At 43.8% G+C, this 12594-nt stretch overlaps 1 protein-coding gene and 1 long non-coding RNA gene across 9 annotated transcripts in view; both read left to right on the top strand.

Moving 5' to 3' along the window:
* RASAL2 (RAS protein activator like 2) overlaps positions 1–12594 on the top strand; it is a 239765-nt gene that overhangs the window by 74854 nt on the left and 152317 nt on the right. For 3 of the 8 annotated variants that reach the window (XR_013840015.1, XM_079981080.1, XM_079981079.1), the window contains exon 1: positions 552–1466. The exons of 3 other annotated variants lie outside the window; for them this stretch is intronic. Coding sequence is in view for 4 of the 5 variants with exons in the window: in XM_079981080.1 (XP_079837206.1) it covers positions 905–1466 (562 nt within the window). In the remaining variant the exon portion in view is untranslated. Of the gene's footprint in view, positions 1–551; positions 1467–12594 lie in introns of those variants that run through there. 2 more of the 8 variants (XM_079981073.1, XM_079981078.1) reach the window with 2 other exon arrangements.
* Positions 7504–11408, top strand: LOC307218928. The gene is made up of 3 exons (XR_013840149.1): positions 7504–7550; positions 8811–10367; positions 10744–11408. It is a non-coding gene; the product is annotated as an uncharacterized lncRNA (long non-coding RNA).

Genomic DNA, 12594 nt, shown 5'->3' with positions numbered 1-12594 from the left:
TAGGGGTATTACTTTCCAGTCTACTGACTCCAATTAGATTTATGAAAACAAAAACCCTGCTCACTTTAAAAATATGCACATTCCCATGTTTCGCTTGCCACAAGATCTGGCCTCAAGAGTGGTCTGCTTCTTTACTTTGGTCAGTGATTGACTAAACACCACCTACCTCCCCTCGCTTAACTCCTCCTTTGTGCATATTTTCCTTTAGTGTATTTGCAGGGTTCTTCGTTTCAGCTGCTCTTTCCTTTCCTTTCCTTCATTCAATTCATATGCATCACTGGAAGAATTGCTGCATTGAGTCCTCATGGATTTGGCATTACTTCTAAGTACTATTCTGGATCTGAAGATAGGGATGGTAACAACAACTATAGATTAAATTGTTCAAGGACTGAACTATATCCAGTCCCTGTTGCTTTGAAGCCCTCATCTTGATGCATCCTATTTTTATAATCAAGACTCTTGTGGGTGTCAGTTTAGTTCTACTTGATCTTATGTGGAAACTAAAGGTACTTTCACGGTCTATTTTTAATTCATGGTTACAACATGAGAGGCAGAAGTACAATTTGCCCGGCACTTAACTGGTGGGATTTTTTTGCTGTTTTTTCTTCTTTTTGTCACTTCCTGAAAGTCTGCAGCTGAGATCTGAAACCCAGGAACTGAAAATTAGCACCACAAGCTGTCTCTTAATCACAAGAGAGAAGGATCTGTATCTGAATGCCAACTGTGCTTCACTATAAACACAGAGTTGATGTAAGATGATGTAGAATTGAGTCTGAATGGTACCTGTTCAAGAAGAACGTTTGCCACCGCTGGAAGGAAGTTGCTGGGATGGTAATCTTAACAAGTAGGAGCATGTGCACCGAATTAAGTGTAAGGCGAGGTAGCTGAACGTGAAAGGTGGAAAATGAATGTGTTTAAAAAGCGCCCTAGTCCCCCTGCACTTTTCCAGAGATCTGTGTCGGTGCAGGATGGTGATTCTACAAAAGTGAGAGCTAGTTTGAAGGACTACCATTGGTGCTATCAAGTGAAAAGCAAGAGGACTTTGGAAGAAGCAGATTCGGATTTAGGGAAGCTGCTTGGAACTTACCGATGGCAGACTCATCCCAGACTTCCGTGGAAAGTGGCCAAGAGGCCAGATGCAGCAAGGACTGCCGAAGAGCCTTTGATAGTGTCCACGTTAATCGCTGACAGTCACCAAGAAGACCCAGAAGAGAAGGCTGTCATGCCAGCAACAAGGCCATTTCGGGTTCCTTTCTGCAGATCTTTATCTGAACCTTCCCCGCACTGGAAAGAAAGGAACACAAAGCCACTTCTGCAACCAGAGTGTGAGGAGCAGGACAGTTATTTTGTCCGTGGCTTCTTTTCTACAATCTCCAGTAGCTTTTCTAAGGTGCTGAATCGGAAGGGAGAGCAGAATGCTGCCGTGACAAATGGAGTGGAGAGTAGTCAGATTGATTTGACTGAAGGTATTGTTTTTCTACTTTCCCTAATGTTCTATAAGGGTGAGTGAATTACTTGTTTCATAGGGACTGTTTTAGTGTGCAGTGTCCTGTCCCCCCCCCCCCCAAATAGCCAAGGGTTTTCTGCATTTCCATTGGTCATTTTGTAAAAATAAATACCGGTAGTATGAAGAAACTGACTTGTGTTCTCTGATTGGGGGGGGGGCAGCTAGCCTTTCCTCTCCCAATATATTAGCTTATCAAAGCTGTTTAGTATTGACTTGTTTGTGTAGCACAGGCAATAACCCTTTTGCACAGTGCACAGATTCAAAGCATGCATGACTGTGCGTGCATACATTGCCACAAACCCAGATGTGGCAGGAAAAGGGGGTGGGGATGTTAACGTGCTTCTACGTACTCTGCCATCACACACAATAACCTGGAACCCCACCCCCACCCAAACCAAGGGTTGCATGTACAGTATATACTGAATAAACAAAGTAATACAATTTAATGGAGTCATACCACCTAGTTGTGTAGTAAGAAGGTGAGTTTGTAAGTATCCCAGTTTGTTATTAATCAGCATAAACATGGTTGTTTAGATTGAGGGATTTTTACCTGGGTGTTAAGCTGTTACAGCAAAGGTGATTGGTTCAAATGCTTGTCAGGAGTTCTTCAACCTTTTTAGTGCATAGCTGTCAACCGTCCCTTATTTGGCGGGAAACTCCCTTATCCCAGCGCCATTTCCCGCTGCTGTCCCGGATTGATGATGTCCCTTAAATTTCCCAGGTTCCATGCTCGCCCAGCTCGGGAGGGAAGCAGCAGCTCAGGGTCCTCTGCCTTGAGAGAGTGCGCACACGAGCTGCCGCGTCTCTGTCTCTCCCTTTTCCCCCTCAGGGGTGTATCATGAGGAGACAGGTGGCGGCGGACGGGCAGGCAGCTACTCTCTTGCGAGACTTATGCCGCGCTGCCAGGGGAAGCTGGAGGCGGTGGCGGCGGTGGCTGAGGAGGAAGAGGAGGGGATGGGGAGGGACGCAGAAGGGCGGCACTTCAGTGGTCGCGCAACCGCCTCATGCCAGGCTCGCGGGCGGCGTGGGCAAGAGTTTCCCTCCCTCTCGGGCGGGGAAGGGCCAATGGAACTCCTCACGCCAGGATGACGGCAGCCCCGACGTGCTGCTTAGCATACCCTCCAACCAGTGCAGCATCTTAATGTAGTGATTTGCTCCTCTGCATCCCTTTCAGAACTCTATTTTTATAAATCATTTGTCCATTCATAGTTCAGATTTTTACAACAAGTTTTCTGTCAATCCTACCAACGTATGTAACTCTTTACAATAGCTGTTCAAATAAATTATAAACTTTCCCCATTCTTTATTAAGGAGGTCCTCTTCCTGGTTTCTAATTCTGCCTGTAAGCTCTCAACGTCGTTCATCAGTTTTGTCTGCCCCTCTTCTTTGGTCGGAGTTGTAGACCCTTAGGATCATCTAGTCCAACCCCCTGCAAAACACAGTCAGTGGCAGCCAAAGCAAATCTGTAAGTTGACAGCTATGTTTTAGTGTTTTCTGTCACATTTTGCTACTGCCACTATGGGGGCAACACTGATGGAAAGGTTTCTGCCATGATTCAGCAAAACTACAGGCCCAGCTTAGGGAGAGCCATATATATGTACAGTTAAAGATTTTGTTGAGCTTTCTGCTATCCTGTAGCTACTTGGGCTGCAAAGGAGGCAAGATACATTTCAGCTTAAAATGTTCAGTTGAGAAGAAAGCCGTCTCATTCAAACTGCAAAGAAACAATTCTTAAGCGTTTCTCCCTGTTTTCATTGAGGTCTTGCACCATCAGGAACAGCCAGTAGCCCTTAGATCATGGCTGGTCTAGGTCCATGGCCCAGTAAACATGCTGCTCTCAGTTTGTAAAGCACAATAACCAACCAGGTGATACACAACAAAATAAGGAGCTAGTGGGTGCAGCAGCTTATAGCACTTGCTTAAAGTTTTGAATTCTGGTGTTGGAAGAGACTCTTGAGAGTCCCATGGACTGCAAGAAGATCAAACCTCTCCATTCTGAAGGAAATCAGCCCTGAGTGCTCACTGGAAGGACAGATCGTGAAGCTGAGGCTCCAAGACTTTGGCCACCTCATGAGAAGAGAAGACTCCCTGGAAAAGACCCTGATGTTGGGAAAGATGGAGGGCACAAGGAGAAGGGGACGACAGAGGACGAGATGGTTGGAAAGTGTTCTTGAAGCCACAAACATGAGTCTGACCAAACTGCGGGAGGCAGTGGAAGATAGGAGTGCCTGGCGTGCTCTGGTCCGTGGGGTCACGAAGAGTCAGACATGACTAAACAACTAAACAACAACAACAAAAGTGGCGGGATATTTAATTTTTCACAATATTTTCAATTACTATTCTTTCCACATATCTCACTTAATTTTGCTTTTATAGAACGACATGGTATTGTTTGGAGTTGATGTGTATGCTTATCTCAGACCGTTAAAAAATGAAAAAACAGGAATCATAGTTGAGTGTGATAGCTATCTGCACAAGAGTATTAGAGCACAGTGTGCTAAAGGAGAGCAGATGCCTGGCATTTGTAATGACATGATGACATTTAAAGCTTGCTACTGGGAAGCCAAAGGCACAGAGGAAAATAATGCTGTCTTTAAATTGCACACTAGGCGCTGAAACTGAACCAGTTCATCATGTGAGATTTATGGCTTTGTAATCAGTCAGCTAAACTGATGCATGCTAAGATGCCAAGCAGAGGAAAGTTGTAAAGGTTTGGCCAGTTGGGATTGCGGTCAGCAAACATTCTAATGCCCAACTCTGGATTTCAGATAAATCTTCTCCACTGGTAATTTTAAAAAGGTTCCTTAAAAAGAGAATCAATCTAATTTGAACTGTTACTGATTTAACTGTGAAAAATGGCTGTAAGGTCTTCCATTTAAAAATCCCTGAATACTTTTGATTATCTCATTAAATTGTTGGAAACATCTGGAAACCATTGAGTCCATTGCTGGACTGGTCCTCTGCAATCAAAAGTCCTCTGATTATTATGAGCAGTTATGCTGACATGGGCATTTAAAACCTCTTAATCACAGTCTAGTGTGCTCTTGTATTGGGTAACCCTACAATTACTAGAAATAAAACAGTAACCATCAAAACTAGACACTTAAGCTGCACTTGAAAGTGCTTCTTTTTGGCTATTTGTTCTCTGCAAAACATCATAACACCCTCCCATCAGATGTCAAAGAAATAAACAACTATATGACATTTAGAAGACATCTGGAGGCAGCCCTGACTGATGTTTTAATGTATTTTTAATCTTTTGTTGGAAGCTGCCCAGAGTGGCCGGGGAAACCCAGCCAGATGGGCGTGGTAGAAATAATAAATTATTATTATAATTATAAATATTGCTAGAACTTGCAAAATAATTTTCTGAATTCTGAGTGCAGAAGGGGTTTTTTAAATTAAAACTTTTAGAATAAAACAAGCAAGATTTAATAGCAAAACCATGGGGGAGGGGAGAATGCTGGCAAAAGGAGTGTGATGGATTGCCAAGGTATCATTAACTGATGTTGATTTTGTTGTAATTTGTTTAAACTTTTTTGTAATCTGTCCCGGGAACCTGTTGAAGGGCACAGTAGAAATCAAACATACCTGTATGATAGGAGATAAATATATGTGTACAGTGCCATTTGCTGTCAGGCAAAAGCTTTTGTATAAGGCAACCAGGTTTTTAAGAATTGATTCACTATTTGCAACAAGTTGTTCACTCAGAGATAAATATTGCTATCTTATCCTCTGCACGTTGATATATAGAGGGAAGGAGGTTGCAGACCAAGCCTCTTCTTGGCTGTCATGAAGCCTTGAAGGCCTTGGCTGTCATGAGACCTCCCAGTGACCATCTGACAGGCCCCATATGACAGTATGTGAACATCTGTAAAATTCAGTTCTATTCAGAAACCAAAGGCGGTGAAGTGCAGACTTCTGGCCCCCAAAGAGGCATTTATAGGGGAGCTCCACATCATTTGCACTGAAGAACCTTGTCCATTGAACACAGCTGCCAAAGTAGGCTGTTGTTAGGAGCTGGAGTCAGGAGTAAATCAGAAATAATAAAAAAAAAAAACCACCAGTAAACTAAACTCTTTATTCAAAGAAACCAAAACAGAGCAGGCCTAGTGATTCCACCAACTCTTCTCAATAGGTCTTAGGTCTTGCCCCAATGAGGCAGTTGAGAGGACTCAAGTCCCCACCTCCCCACCGCTCTCTAAGGCTCCTCCCCTGGTTCCTTGCCTAGCAGTCTAAGGCTCCGTCATCTTAGAATCATAGAATCATAGAGTTGGAAGAGACCACAAGGGCCATCGAGTCCAACCCCCTGCCAAGCAGGAAACACCATCAGAGCACTCCTGACATATGGTTGTCAAGCCTCTGCTTAAAGACCTCCAAAGAAGGAGACTCCACCACATGCCTTGGCAGCAAATTCCACTGTCGAACAGCTCTTAATGTCAGGAAGTTCTTCCTAATGTTTAGGTGGAATCTTCTTTCTTGTAGTTTGGAGCCATTGCTCCGTGTCCGCTTCTCTAGAGCAGCAGAAAACAACCTTTCTCCCTCCTCTATGTGACATCCTTTTATATATTTGAACATGGCTTGTCTCTTGTTGCTCTGCCCTCTTCCAGGGGGAGAGGGGAGCTGGTTGCAGCAGGAGGGGGAGACTCCTTGGATTTCTCAGTAGCCTTCTTCATCTGTCTCCTGGCCCTCCTGCTCTCTGTTGCAGCCTCTTCCTGCCTGTTATACCCTGTTGCCTGTTCACTATCTGACACTTCCTCCTCCCACTCTGCCCCCTATTCTCCCTCTGACCACACTCTTCATTGTCCCACCACCAGTCCCCTGGCTCTGAGCCATCTTCCCCTGGGGAGAAGATGGGGTTCCCTCAGCTGTTGCCTCCCACCAGTCCTCTGCAGCAAGCCAGTTCATGACAGCTGTCTACACAGTATTTCAGTATAATGTGAGGAGTTTCCAGTGGATCCTGAGTTGACAATCAGTATTTGACAAACTGCAGAATTCAGATGTCGAGCTCTAAAAGGTTTAAAAACAAAAATGTGATAGCAGGGACACTGAAACCTAAGTGCTGAGCAACAAGGATATGAAGGAGAAAGGAGGGCTATTGCATTTGTGGATCTCCTGCAACAGTGGTTCCCAATTAGCAGACCCCCTCTTTTTCAAAAGCCAAGCCATGGACCCTCTTCAATTTTTTTATATCTCTACAGTAGTTTGTGTCCTCTACTGGATCTCTACACTAGGACCTGCCTGCAGCTGTGCAAGTTGGGCAGGCAGCATTGAAAACACCTACTGCCCCAGTTAGGCAGGCACCAGTTGCTAGGGCAGCGCTATAAAGCCTGCCTGCCCTGGGTGCCTGCCCATTCATGCCTGCCCTTTCACCGAAGGAAAGACACTAAAGGGAGCTGTCCCCTTGGGGGGGTAGCATTTGGGGGCTGGAGTGAGGGCATGGGCCATCCCATTAAAAAATTACTGTTTAAATCGGAATGGGGCTTTTAACCCCACTGGGTGGGTGTTGTTTATTTGTGTGGAGGGGCACCAGTTGGGGACCACTGTCCTGGAGACATTTTATCAACTGCTGTTGGCAATGCATTGCTGGGCTACATGGATCCTTTGGTGGATCCACCAAAGCTGCTTTGATGGTTTGCACAGAGAATGTGTAATAACGGATGGAGGCAGCATTTCTTGTATGTATGTGCTCCTCTGATATGGAAGTGGTGCAAAACATTGTGTAGTTTTGCCTTGTGTAAGGTGGCAGCCACCCACCCACTCTTCAGAGGGGGTGTGGTTGAACAATGATGCACAGCTGCTAAAACTACCATAAATTGGTTTTATGTGGTCTTAGGAAATACAGCTTCCAGATTCAAAAAGGGAATATTGGGATTCAACCTGTTTTGGAATGCTGGGAATTGCTGAGAAATACATTCTATATCATCACATGTTTAGATATATATAATAGTGTTATCCCATCATTGCTTTGTCAAGGTCCTATCTAATCTAAAAGCTGTAAAAGAAATGGGATAGCATTCAGCAAGCAGGTTCATTTACACAGGTACATTTTATATTATAGCTTGGTTGGTAGAGCATGAGACTCTTCATTTCAGGGTCATGTGTTCAAGCCCCATGCTGGACAAAAGATTCCTGCATTGTTGGGGGTTGGACTAGATGACCCTCGGGTCCCTTCCACCTCTACCATTCTATGATTCTATTTTGTTAACCCATCTGTTAGAATCATAGAATGGTAGAGTCGGAAGGGACCCCAAGGGTCATCTAGTTCAATCCACTGCAACACTTATTTTGCTTCCATTGGAGGAGGGGGTGGCCTGGAGATCAGCGAGTGGGTGTCACCCTCTTGTCATGGTCGGATCACTTCCTTGTGAAGTTTTGCCTTACAGCTCTGATCCTCTTCTGCAGGGGTGGTGGGCAGATTAAGATGATGTGCCCCCAGAGAATAATGGAATCCAGTGAATTCTGAATGCCCTGGAGGAATTTTCAGTAGACAAAGCAGATGACTCTGTTGAAGGCATTGCCATGCTGTGTGAACAGCTCTGGACATCATTGCCCCTGAGTGTCATCTCTGGCATCATGGAGCCTATTCTGAACTTTGGTGCACCAGGCAACTAAGGCCAGACAGCTAGCACGCCGGTGGCAATTATATGAAACCATGGATTAATATCCTGGCTGGTTCTGGAGCCGTTAGCCATAGTTTCCTGTTTTGGATGAATCAGGAAACTGTAATTAATGGAAGATTTCCTGTTTTGTTTGCAGTGGCTACAGAGGGGATGTACTTCAAAGGGGCTGCATTCTCATTGAGACTCTATAGAAATGAGTGACATTCCTGGAAAGTTCCTTCCCACATCCTGTAGGAGTGTTCCATCATGTTAGTCCTACCTGCAGTCCGAAGTGATACAGCCCAGATACAGGTATCCGATTGCCTCCTCAACAAGATCTAGACAGAAATGGTGACAGAACGTGTAAAGCTGTAAGGCAACTCAGGAACTAACTGATCCTCAGTTCGTAAAGGGAGAGAACATTTTGAAGTACTTTTGAAAGAGCTTGTTTCAGTAAACATGTTCTGAAACCACAAGCCCCTATAAGAAGCTGTAGTGGTTGCCTCAATAGAAACAGGATGAGGAACGAGACAAGCAGGGACAGCTTGGGATCTGTTCCTCCGTCTGCCCCATTGGAACTTTCCACTCTGATCTCTCTTTTGGTTTTTTTAAGAATGCCATTGAAACCAGAAAAAGTTCCAAAATGCATGCTATTTAAAAAAAATTTAAAAATCGTTATTTCATTCTCTTTTAAATTCCAGGTAATGTTTTCAACTCTTTCAACAGAATTAATATTTTAATCCTGCCAGGATCATGGGAAACTGGAAACAAATAAGGTTATATCATACACCGATTCCTCTTGGCTACAACAAGGCAATTTCTCTATCAGTAATGTGATGATGGCATTTCCTGGAGAATGTTTTCCTCCTGCTGCTTCCTCAGGACAAAGCAAAAACAAAATTATGAACACTTTAAAATCATTCAAAGTCAGCTAGGCCATTTAATCAGTGTATGCTGTCTCGCTTGACCTTAGCTGGACAGAGGGTTGCTGTGGCAGGCAGTCTTGCTTTCCTGGAGTTCTATTTACAGATTTCTATAAAGCCAACATACTATTTTTAAGGCAATCTGGCAACTGTACTCTCAGCTTGTCACCACCTGGGTATATTTCAGTGGGGAATCTTCAGACTCACTTTGTGACATCATTGTACACTTGCGTTATTTTAGATTTTTGTATGTTTGTAGTCAAAAGAGGCTATTATACAAATTTTACCTTGTAGTTTTGATGCTTTTAAGCTGCTTTGTTTGTACTCCACACTCAATATTTTGTTTTGTAACTCAGAAAGATGTAAAATGCTGCTGTGTAAATTGTAGTTACTATATCTGGTTGTAACTGGAACCCCTTTCTCTGCTCAGAGAAACCCTTTTGCAACCCTTACTAGAATACTGTATGCATAAGAACCAAGACTTTCCATGTATATTCAAAGCTTTCCTTTTAACTAAAATGGCTTTATTAAGGAAGTTTCAGTTTCCTCTTAACACTTGGGATGAGCCATAGAACTGACCACCATGAACTCAAATGTCAAGAGGAGAGAAATTAGGCTGTCTAGTGGATGAACAGTTGCTGTCTGGTGGTTGGACGTGTAGATATGTTGCCATTTCTACCACAGACTCCTTGCTTGGTCTTGGATAAATTAAAACAGCTCTGACTGAGCTGTCCATAAAATAGTTGTGAATATGAACACAGATTGCCTGATCCAGCAAAGAAGACCCTTTCTTTGGGAAACAGGATTATACATGCATAATGATGCAGATTCATACTATGGTGCTTATTTGAATCTAATTGAATAGGCTCTCTATCTTGTTTTGCATTGTGGGTGAAAGCATGTATACCTATCCAGAGCCATTAGATTTTGTATAGGCATACCTGAACCCAATTGGAGGTGGCCAGGTCAGAGCTAAAGTAGAGGTACCCATAGTAGGTTGGACAGGTAAGGAGATGATAGACAGACATAGAGAGGGAGAGAGAACTCTATGTCTAATTATATTATGCTTAGAAATTGGGCTGGCTATCTCTCCTGCTGAACTAAACACATTTACTGACCAGTGTATTCCTGCACTCAAGCATACTGGAATCTAGTTTGTTGATCGTGGATTTACTTACTCGCATTTACTTATGGAAATTCATTACAAATGAAATTAAAACTAATTTTAACACTTCACTATAGCTTAGAAGAGGAGTGTGATTGCCTAGGCACTATGCTGAGAATTATTAAGGATGGAACACTTTTTGAAATTACTTTTCAATTAAGCCCTTCTAGGCTCTGGGTAGGGACGCGGGTGGCGCTGTGGGTAAAAGCCTCAGCGCCTAGGGCTTGCCGATCAAAAGGTCGGCGGTTCGAATCCCCGCGGCGGGGTGCGCTCCCGTTGCTCGGTCCCAGCGCCTGCCAACCTAGCAGTTCGAAAGCACCCTCAGGTGCAAGTAGATAAATAGGGACCGCTTTCTAGCGGGAAGGTAAACGGCGTTTCCGTGTGCAGCTCTGGCTTGCCAGAGCAGCGATGTCACACTGGCCATGTGACCCGGAAGTGTCTTCAGACAGCGCTGGCCCCTGGCCTCTTGAGTGAGATGGGCGCACAACCCCAGAGTCTGGCAAGACTGGCCCGTACGGGCAGGGGTACCTTTACCTTTACCTTTAGGCTCTGGGTGGTTTAGGATGTTTTGCTCTGAGGAACTCCAACTACTTGCCCAGATCCATTTTAGCACTCAATGATTACATGGCAGGAGTGGGCAGCTAGTATTAACACACTTAATGCTTTTACTGAAAAGAACGGCAGTGAAATAACTAGCAATTACCGATACTAAAAATAATCAGAGGTATATTGAGAAATGTCAAAAGATCCGCCCACACTTGTTATCCCTTTGCTGGAATTATATTTGTGATTCTTTTTTTTCTCTGGCGAGGGGGAGTAGACTCCATTCTATCTATATCAGAAAAGCTTTTGAATGCTGTGGTATTTTTCAAAGTTGGGCTGATTTTATGACTTTGTGAAGATGTACATTTGTGTTCTTAAGCGGGGGAGGAAAAAGAAGACAGAGAGATGTGACCATCTAGCTCCAGACTTCTGACTAAGGTGCCCTCTCCCTTCTCCAACTGCCATCGCTGGTCTCTCTGAGGACCCTGAGGAGAGCTCTAGTTTTTCAAAAGGTCTGCCACCCCCCCCCCTTGCAGCTTGTCATGGCTGGTTTATTGTATGGCTTTAATTATTTTAGAATTTCAATGTAAACTGCTATGTGAGGTCTGCTTGAAAAGCTGTACATAAATATCTACAAGACAATAAAGTCTATTTAGGTTTAAAATCAATGCATACTTGACTGTATTTTGGACCAGATGTTTGTAGGTATTGGCTTAGACCTTTTTTTTGTATTTAATGCCAAACAACAAGTGATAGTCAACTGAGAGATGAAAGCTGCCTCTCTTAGATCTGCTGTTCTTCATAGTTTCATGCGTGATTACTTCATGATGAGGCTACTCTGGCTGTACATTCAGTTGAAGTTTCCTTGTATTGACGCTTTGCAGACTCAACTCATTCACTCACTCACTTACTCTCCTTGTCCTCTCCCTTGTGTTGAAGTTTGTCATCAAAGGGGAGAAGCATTTTGATACAGCAACAAAGAATTCATAAGGAAACTGAATTTTGTCCATGTTCTTCCTGACCAGGGAAGCCTGGCAAAAATGGAAGTTTTGGTTATTACCTTTAAAGTCCTAAATAGCTTGGGACCTAGTTACTTGAAGGATGGTCTCATCCTGTGCTAATCTCTCCATCATATTGTATCATCTTTTGTGCCTCTCTTGCATGTACCATTGCTTTCTGAGGTGCAGCTTGTTGCAACATGTGACAGGGTTTCTCCCGGGTAGGTTCTTGTATTATCTTCCTCTCTATTTGTGCCCAATGGCAAATGAATACTCATTCATTCATTCAGTTACATTCGCATGCTGTCCCTATAAGATAACTTTGGGGGGGGGGCGGCTTACAATGAACAGAAGCAAATGAAAGACAAAGTAAAACATAAATCCATTCTTTAAAAAAGTGAGAGGAGACTACATAAAAGCTAAACATGTCACATTTCCCACATTAAAAAGGTTTAAAACCAGAGGACCAGTTTGCTTAAGATTTAAAAGACTGGCATGAACAGAGAGCTCTAGTACCAAAAAGACCACAAAGATGGCACCAGGCAAGGCTGCCTGGAAAGACTATCCCATAACCAGGATTCTACTACTGAATTTAAGCAAACTTTGGATTGTGTGTTGTTGTTGTTGTTGTTGTTTAGTCATGTCCGACTCTTCGTGACCCCATGGACCAGAGCACACCAGGCACTCCTGTCTTCCACTGCCTCCCGCAGTTTGGTCAAACTCATGCTGGTAGCTTGGAGAACACTATCCAACCATCTCGTCCTCTGTCGTCCCCTTCTCCTTGTGCCCTCCATCTTTCCCAACATCAGAGTCTTTTCCAGGGAGTCTTCTCTTCTCATGAGGTGGCCAAAGTATT

This window comes from Podarcis cretensis (genome assembly GCF_951804945.1).
Source record: "Podarcis cretensis genome assembly, chromosome: 6".
Classification (NCBI taxonomy): domain Eukaryota; kingdom Metazoa; phylum Chordata; class Lepidosauria; order Squamata; family Lacertidae; genus Podarcis; species Podarcis cretensis.
Note: the sequence above shows the minus strand (reverse complement) of the source record. Positions and strands in the feature narration are given on the sequence as shown.